At 41.6% G+C, this 8,907-nt stretch overlaps 2 protein-coding genes across 12 annotated transcripts in view; both read right to left on the bottom strand.

The window, feature by feature from the left end:
- The window catches only part of LOC110510710 (zinc finger protein 883-like), a 586,683-nt gene that overhangs the window by 63,850 nt on the left and 513,926 nt on the right, over positions 1-8,907 (bottom strand). The gene's annotated exons all lie outside the window — the stretch shown is intronic.
- LOC110513970 (gastrula zinc finger protein XlCGF17.1-like) overlaps positions 1-8,907 on the bottom strand; it is a 241,069-nt gene that overhangs the window by 27,209 nt on the left and 204,953 nt on the right. For 4 of the 6 annotated variants that reach the window (XM_036951185.1, XM_036951187.1, XM_036951186.1 and 1 more), the window contains exons 3-4: positions 5,439-5,687; positions 271-4,607 (exon numbers count right to left, since the gene is read on the bottom strand). In XM_036951185.1, the coding sequence (XP_036807080.1) occupies positions 3,103-4,607; positions 5,439-5,687 (1,754 nt within the window). In that variant the 3' untranslated portion in view covers positions 271-3,102. Of the gene's footprint in view, positions 1-270; positions 4,608-5,438; positions 5,688-8,907 lie in introns of those variants that run through there. The other 2 variants (XM_036951189.1, XM_036951190.1) reach the window with 2 other exon arrangements.

Below are 8,907 nucleotides of genomic sequence, written 5' to 3'. Positions count from 1 at the left end.
GTTCCCCACCAGTGCCCACAGAAGAGGAAACAACGATACAATGCAGTCTAACAACATCTCTCTCAAACAGCACAGATGTGATTCACTGTAGAAACACTGGTCCTCCCTCTTACATTTTAATTCCAGGTTGCATATTACAATATTTAAGGGCATATCAGATGGTCTGCTCTGTCCATAACAGTCACACCAAGCATAGGGTTGGTTGGTAAAATATTTAAATGGGTAAATAATGTACCCATGAAAACCCTATGAAATAGCTCCCCAATACCATCTGATGTATATATTTAATGTATTACATGAATGGAGACCACAGCCCTTCCAACAATACATTTAAATCATGTTTTACTGTGATTGTTTCCACCCTGCTGAATGTTTTCAATGTATTCTCCCAGTGCAGCTTTACTTCCAGGCTATTATGACACATCTGGCAGTTTTGTTTCTAGGTCTAGTACAATGGAAAACATGTTTTTTGGTCACTACCATTCCACAAAAATACCATGCTATATTTTTTTCATTGTACTACAATCGTACATTTTAGTACAGTTCTTCACATCGGAGTGCTGCTGCATGTCCATTGCCTCTCTTGACCATGTCGGCCGGGCCGGGCACAACTCACAAAGATCAAGACGCGCTCTCCACTTCCCTCTGGTAGTCATTTAGCCTGATAACACATCACATCTGACCGACACAAGCAAAAACTAAATGTAGCAGCCTGTACACCTAATCATTAGCGAGCTGACATGCTATATTGCACTAACAACAGCAGCTGCAAAGTCCCTGTCTCTCTGACCAGGGTAAACACAGTGGTAATGTTGTGTATTGTATATACAGTATTTCACTTCAAACAGTTTATTTTATTTAAGAGAAAAAAGTGGTTGCCCAGCATATATTCATGTACAAACATTTTTCATTATATTTGTGTCATTTAGCAGATGTTCTTATCCAGAGCGACTTACAGGACAAATAAGGGTTAATTGCCTTGCTCAAGGGCACAATGACAGATTATTCACGTAGTCGGCTCTGGATTCAAACCAGCGACCTTTCAGTTACTGGCCCAACACTCTTAACCGCTGGCTCCCTGCCAACAGATCAATTAACTTCAATAGTTATTCAAATACATTCATCATCAATGACTACAATAATGAATCTAATATTAAAATACAGTTTATTAAACAAGTACTCGATTCATAGCTTGTTCATCATTAAACAAAGTTGTTAAGTAATATAAAATAATCCACCCAAACTAATGCTAAAAACTGATCATCACACCATCCTTACCTGATATACACTGAGTGTCCAAAACATTAGGAACACCTTCCTAATATTGAGTTGCACCCCCTTTGTCCTCAGAACACAGGGATGCTGGCCCATGTGGACTCCAATGCTTCCTACAATTGTGTCAAGTTGGCTGGGAGTGGATCTACTTTGAATAGCTCGTTCCATCTCCTCCCACAGATGCACAATTACAGTGAATTCAGTGTAATGTTATTGGAACCATTCCTGGACAAGCCTTGTGGGAGGGATAAACTGCTGCCATGAAGGGATGCACCTGATTGCCAATGATGGTTTAGGTATCCTGTGGCATTCAAACATTGCTCAACTTTTATCAAGGGGCCCAATGTGTGCCCTGAAAACACACCCCAACCATCACACCACCAGCCTGCAATGCTGACACACGGAGTGGATGCATGCAGTGGTGTAAAGTACTTAAGTAGTTATTTAAATCACTTTTACTTAAGTTTTGGTGTATCTGTACTTAACTATTTATATTTGACAATTTTTACTTTTATTTCACCAAATTCCCCCGCCTAAATTTGACTTTTTACTCCATATATTTTCCCAGACACCCAAAAGTACTAGTTACATTTTATATGATTACCAGGACAGAAAATTGTCAAATTCCCACACTTATCAAGATAACATCCCTGGTCATCCCTACTGCCTCTGATTTGGCAGACTCACTAGTTCGCTAAAAACCTCTAAAGGATTGTACCCTTTTTTTTCTCTTTACATTTCCACCTAAAATGACCCAAATCTGTAGCCTGTAGCTCAGCACCTGAAGCAAAGACATGCATATTCTTTATCTTTTGAAACGAAACAATTTGAAGTGTGTGGAAATGTGAAATTCATGTAGGAGAATAACACATTAGATCTGGTAAAAATCATACAAACAAAAACTTTTTTTCATTAACTTTGAAATGCAAGAAAGGCCATACTTTCAGAAAGGAGTCTAGGTGTAATTTAGATTTTGGCTACCAGATGGCAGCAGTGTGTGAAAAGTTTGACTGATCCAGTGAAGAATTACATTACTGGACTGTATCAAGTCTGCCAGGAGTTTCCCCAAATGTCCTGAATTGGTCAATTGATACATTTAAGTACAAAACTATAGAGAACATACAAAAACTCTATGGTAATAAAACATTTAAGTTTACAGACTGACAGGAATTTCATACATGATGGATCATTAGCTTATTCACTAACTTTCACACATCTAGATGGTCAGGCGGGGTAGGTGTGGAGCCAGAGACAACAGGGGTTCAAAAATGTAGTACCCAGTTCCTACATTTAAAATAAAAATAGATTTTATCAAACGAAACTATGCTACATTTTATCTCTGGGACCCTAAGGATGACAAATCAACTGGTTTGAATGTATCAAACCAGTTGCAGTGATAAGTTGTTTTACACTTTACTCAAACACTTGCATGGTATTTTTTCACTGTAAAAGCTACTGTTAATTCGACACTGAAGTTTGCTTAAATTTTTGTTAATCTTTCTGCCCATATAAAAGACATGTCTATGTCCCAGAAAGTTAGCTGTTGAATACAATGTCATTATAGTCATATTAGCAACTGTCCTGTTTTAGGAACACCCATCCCGTAGAGGTTAATTTAAGGAATTTGAAATGATTCATACTTTTAGTTTTGATACTTAAGTATATTTAAAACCAAATACTTTTACTCAAGTGGTATTCTACTTGGTGACTTTCACTTTTACTTGAGTTACTCTTGACATATTAAGAGCAGAAGTCAGATTCCTCTCCTGTGTGTCTCTGATGACCTTTTAGCTCAGCTGTTGTTTTAAAACAGTTTCTAGAGTCAGATCAGCGGTGAGGAATAACTCCTGTATGTATACGTTCATGCGTTTTTAAGTTGCACAGTAGAGAGAAACTCTTTCCACAGTCAGAGCAGGAGTAAGGCTTCTCTCCTGTATGTACACGTTCATGTGTTTTTAAGTTGCACAGTAGAGAGAAACTCTTTCCACAGTCAGAGCAGGAGTAAGGCTTCTCTCCTGTGTGTGTTCTCTGATGAACTTTTAGCTGACCTGATGTTGTGAAGCATTTTACACAATCAGAGCAGGAGTAAGGCTTCACTCTTGTATGTATACGTCCATGTCTTTTTAAGAGAATCAGTTGAGAGAAACTTTTTCCACAGTCAGAGCAGGAGTAAGGCTTCTCTCCTGTGTGTGTTCTCTGGTGAACTTTTAGCTCAGCTGATGTTGTGAAGCATTTTAAACAGTCAGAGCAGGAGAAAGGCTTCACTCCTGTATGTATAAATTCATGGCTTTTTAAGGGGCCCAGTTGAGAGAAACTCTTTCCACAGTCAGAGCAGGAGTAAGGCTTCTCTCCTGTGTGTATACGTTCATGTTGTTTTAAAGTGCCCAGTTGAGAGAAACTCTTTCCACAGTCAGAGCAGGAGTAAGGCTTCTCTCCTGTGTGTGTTCTCTGGTGAACTTTTAGGTCAGTTGATGTTGTGAAGCATTTTACACAGTGAGAGCAGGAGAAAGGCTTCACTCCTGTATGTATACGTTCATGTGTTTTTAAGTTAAACAATAGAGAGAAACTCTTTCCACAGTCAGAGCAGGAGTAAGGCTTCTCTCCTGTGTGTGTTCTCTGATGAACTTCTAGCTGACCTGATGTTGTGAAGCAATTTCCACAGTCAGAGCAGGAGTAAGGCTTCTCTCCTGTGTGTATAAGTTCATGTCTTTTTAAGGGGCCAAGTTGAGAGAAAGTCTTTCCACAGTCAGAGCAAGAGTAAGGCTTCTCTCCTGAGTGTGTTCTCTGATGAATTTTTAGCTCAGCTGATGTTGTGAAGCCTTTTAAACAGTCAGAGCAGGAGTAAGGCTTCACTCCTGTATGTATACGTTCATGTCTTTTTAAGGGGCCAAGTTGAGAGAAAGTCTTTCCACAGTCAGAGCAAGAGTAAGGCTTCTCTCCTGTGTGTGTTCTCTGGTGAACTTTTAGCTCAGCTGATGTTGTGAAGAATTTTACACATTCAGAGCAGGAGTAAGGCTTCAGTCCTGTATGTCTACGTGTATGTGTTTTTAAGAAGTCCATTCGAGAAAAACTCTTCTCACAGTCAGAGCAGGAGTAAGGCTTCACTCCATTGTGCACACTCTGATGAACTGTCAGATTCCTTGATGTTGTGAATCTCTTCCCACAGTCAGTACAGGAATACGGATTCTCTCCTGTGTGTATTTTTAGGTGTATTTTTAGCTTTGATAGAATTGGGAAAGTCTCCTCACAATGTGGGCAGTGGTGAGACCTCTTAGCTCTGTGATCTTCCTGCTGTTGCTCTCTGGATGTAGAGAGTGTCTCAACATGGTCTCCTGTGTGAACAACATCAGAAGAACCAATCAGTTGGAGTGATATACATGTCAATCAAATGTATATTATGAATCCCTTTTTACATCATCAGTTGTCACAAAGTGCTTTATAGAAACCCAGACTAAAACCCCTAAAGAGCAAGCAATGCAGATGTAGAAGCATAGTGGTCTGGAAAAACTCCCTAGAAAGCAGGAACCTTGGAAGAACCAGGCTCAAAGGGGTGGCCAGTCCTCTTCTGGCTGTACTGGGTGACACATGTATTCATATCAGTAGGCTGTACAATACAGGGGAATAAAACTATTCTAAAAGTGGGTAAGAGATGAAAGCTATTTTTTTTATTTTACCTTTATTTAACCAGGCAAGTCAGTTAAGAAACAAATTCTTATTTTCAATGACGGCCTGGGAACAGTGGGTTAACTGCCTGTTCAGGGGCAGAACGACAGATTTGTACCTTGTCAGCTCGGGGGTTTGAACTCACAACCTTCCGGTTACTAGTCCAACGCTCTAACCACTAGGCTACCCTGCCGCCCCTAAAAAGGGGTGTGTCATCCTCCACTCACTATCACAAGGGTTAGTAACTACACAGACTCATTTCATAGAACTTTAAAACACTGGCAGCTTGTCAACTTCCCTTCTTTAGTCTACTCTCTGATCACTCCAGATAGCCCGGTGAATAAAACAAATGCTGGAAATACTGGTGTCAAACCATGCACATCTCAGTAGCATGAAAAAACATCTACCTTCTCATTGAAACAGTTCTACTGCATCTTTTCATGCACAGTGGGAAGTTGGAATGAATAACACAAACTTAGTTAGATACAACCTGCTCTTACCATGAGAAACAGATGTCCCAATCTTCTCTTCCTCTTCTTCACCTTTAATGTTGACATTCAGCTCCAGTGTTGGACTGCAGTCTTCCAGCTTCACTGATGCCATCTCTGGATCCTGCAGTGCAAACTGGGTTCCACTGTCACAATCAGGACCCAGTGACTGTAGGTTTGGACTCAGTGTGGAAGGAGAGAGGCGGGTTGGGTTTGTCGTCACTGTTGGATTTACCGGCTTCAGACTTAATTCTAGTCGTCCTGTAGTAACAATGGACAACAGACCAAAAAAGTTAGTCTATATTATTATTTCTTCTTGATCAATTATCTAATTCAGTGCTTGACTTGGACTGAAATAGGTTCCGGTACTGTTTATATTTAGATGCAGGAGCTCCACAATAGTGTTGAGCTAATATTCTAGAAGAGCAACATGAGCTCAAGCAGTATAAATTTGAGGTGCCGGTAATCAACTCCTGTCCATCTCATTTCAATAGATGAGGTAGGTAAGCATTGACAACAAAACATGAATTCATTCAAATTAGACAAAGTACATGCTTTAAAATGAGCTACGCTACACAACGTAAGTGAACTTAATCAAAAGCAGATGTCCCAAATTCCCAAATGCATAAATGACAAAAACATTTAGGACAAGGTTAGTTTGTTTTAACCTTGTTTTCACTGTATTTCACATCAAAAACCAATTGTATTTCATGTTCACAACATAGTAACATTTACAGATAAATATAGAAGTCTGTTGACGCAGACAGAGTGGGTCCAGCCATGTTACCAGCTTGTTAATTTCACACAAAACCAATAACATGCCAAAAAAACTCAGAAATGTCAACTAAATAGATTTTTTAATTAAAATTACCTTGAAGAAATTATGTACATCAATTCAGACAAACCCAAAGATTCTAGCTGTGACTTTTAAAATAGTTCATCACGTTCACTTGGAATGACACAAAAAAATAACAAACCTTTACCAAAAGTGAAAATCCTTTAATGGATGTTACCTAACATGGCATGACATGTTCTTTTGATATTAGATAGCACGTTTAAACTATTACATACCTTTAGTAACAAATAGAAACGGACACAAGGTTATCTTTTTAACATCACATTTCTGGCGCTTTCTTTACTCTGAATATTCGGGATTATTGCTACAAGAACTTCCGCGATGCATTCAAAGCCCTGCCTTCGGCAAATCTGACCATGAATCAATTTTGTTGTTCCCAGCCTATAGACAGAAACTAAAACAGGAAACGTCCGTGCTCAGGTCAATACAACGCTGGTCTGGCCAATCAGATTGCTTCTATCATGTGGACTGGGATATGTTCCGGATAGCCTCAGACAACATTAATGTATACGCTGACTCAGTGAGCGAGTTTATTAGCAAGTGCATCGGAGATGTCGTACCCGCTGTGACGATTAAAACCTTCCCAAACCAGAAACCGTGGATTAATGGCAGCATTGGCGTAAAACTGAAAGCGCAAACCACTGCTTTTAATCATGGAAAGGCGACCGGAAACATGACCGAATACAAACAGTGCAGCTATTACCTCCACAAGGAAATCAAACAACAAAAGCGTCAGTATAGAGAAAAAGTTGAGTCACAATTCAAACACGAGACATATGTGGCAGGGTCTACAGTCAATCACGGATTACGAAAAGAAAACCAGCCCTGTCATGGACATCTTGCTCCCAGACAAACTAAACAACCTCTTTGTTCGCTTTGAGGACAATACCGTGCCACTGACACGGCCCGTTACCAAACCTGTGGGCTCTCCTCCGTGGCCAACGTGAGTAAAACATTTAAATGTGTTAACCCTCGCAAGGCTGCCTGTCCAGTCGGCATCCATCAGAGCATGCACAGACCAGCTGGCTGGTGTGTTTACGGACATATTCAACCAATTCCTATCCCAGTCTGTTGTCCCCACATGCTTCAAGATGTTCACCATTGTTCCTGTTCCCAAGAAAGCCTAGGTAACTGAACTAAATGACTATTGCCCCATTGCACTCACTTCTGTCATCATGAAGTGCTTTGAGAGACGAGTCAAGGATCCTATCACCTCCACCCTACCTGATACCATAGACCCACTCCAATTTGCTTACCGCCCCAATAGGTCCACAGACGATGCAATCGCCATCACACTACACACTGACTGTCCTAACCCATCTGGACAAGAGGAATACCTATGTAAGAATGCTGTTCATTGACTACAGCTCAGCATTTAACATCATAGTACCCTCCAAACTCATTATTAAGCTCGAGACCCTGGATCTCAACCCCGCCCTGTGCAACTGGGTCCTGGACTTTCTGACGGGCCGCCCCCAGGTGGTGAAGGTAGGGTAGGAAACAACATCTCCACCCCGCTGATCCTCAACACTGGGGCCCCACAAGGGTGCGTTCTCAGCCCTCTCCTGTACTCCCTGCTCACCCATGACTGCGTGGCCATGCATGCTTCCAACTCAATCATCAAGTTTGCAGACGACACTACAGTGGTAGGCCTGATTACCAACAATGATGAGACGGCCTATAGGGAGGAAGTGAGGGCCCTCGGAGTGTGGTGTCAGGAAAACAACCTCTCACTCAACGTCAACAAAACAAAGGAGATGATCATGAACTACAGGAAACAGCTGTTATGAACAGAGTGGACCAAGTTTTGTAGACTTTACCCTTTGCAAAAAAAATATACACTGCTCAAAAAATAAAGGGAACACTTAAACAACACAATGTAACTCCAAGTCAATCACACTTCTATGAAATCAAACTGTCCACTTAGGAAGCAACACTGATTGACAATACATTTCACAAGCTGTTGTGCAAATGGAATAGACAACAGGTGGAAATTATAGGCAATTAGCAAGATACCCCCAATAAAGGAGTGGTTCTGCAGGTTGGGACCACAGACCACTTCTCAGTTCCTATGCTTCCTGGCTGATGTTTTGGATGCTGGTGGTGCTTTTGAAAGCTGGTGGTGCTTTCACTCTAGTGGTAGCATGAGACGGAGTCTACAACCCACACAAGTGGCTCAGGTAGTGCAGCTCATCCAGGATGGCACATCAATGCAAGCTGTGGCAAGAAGGTTTGCTGTGTCTGTCAGCGTAGTGTCCAGAGCATGGAGGCGCTACCAGGAGACAGGCCAGTACATCAGGAGATGTGGAGGAGGCCGTAGGAGGGCAATAACCCAGCAGCAGGACCGCTACCTCCGCCTTTGTGCAAGGAGGAGCAGGAGGAGCACTGCCAGAGCCCTGCAAAATGACCTCCAGCAGGCCACAAATGTGCATGTGTCTGCTCAAACGGTCAGAAACAGACTCCATGAGGGTGGTATGAGGGCCCGACATGAACAGGTGGGGGTTGTGCTTACAGCCCAAAACCGTGCAGGACGTTTTTCATTTGCCAGAGAACACCAAGATTGGCAAATTCGCCACTGGTGCCCTGTGCTCTTCACAGATGAAAGCAGGTTCACACTGAGCACGT

This window comes from Oncorhynchus mykiss, chromosome 18 (genome assembly GCF_013265735.2).
Source record: "Oncorhynchus mykiss isolate Arlee chromosome 18, USDA_OmykA_1.1, whole genome shotgun sequence".
In the NCBI taxonomy this organism is placed as follows: Eukaryota; Metazoa; Chordata; class Actinopteri; order Salmoniformes; family Salmonidae; genus Oncorhynchus; species Oncorhynchus mykiss.
This window is presented reverse-complemented; position numbering and strand designations above follow the sequence as displayed.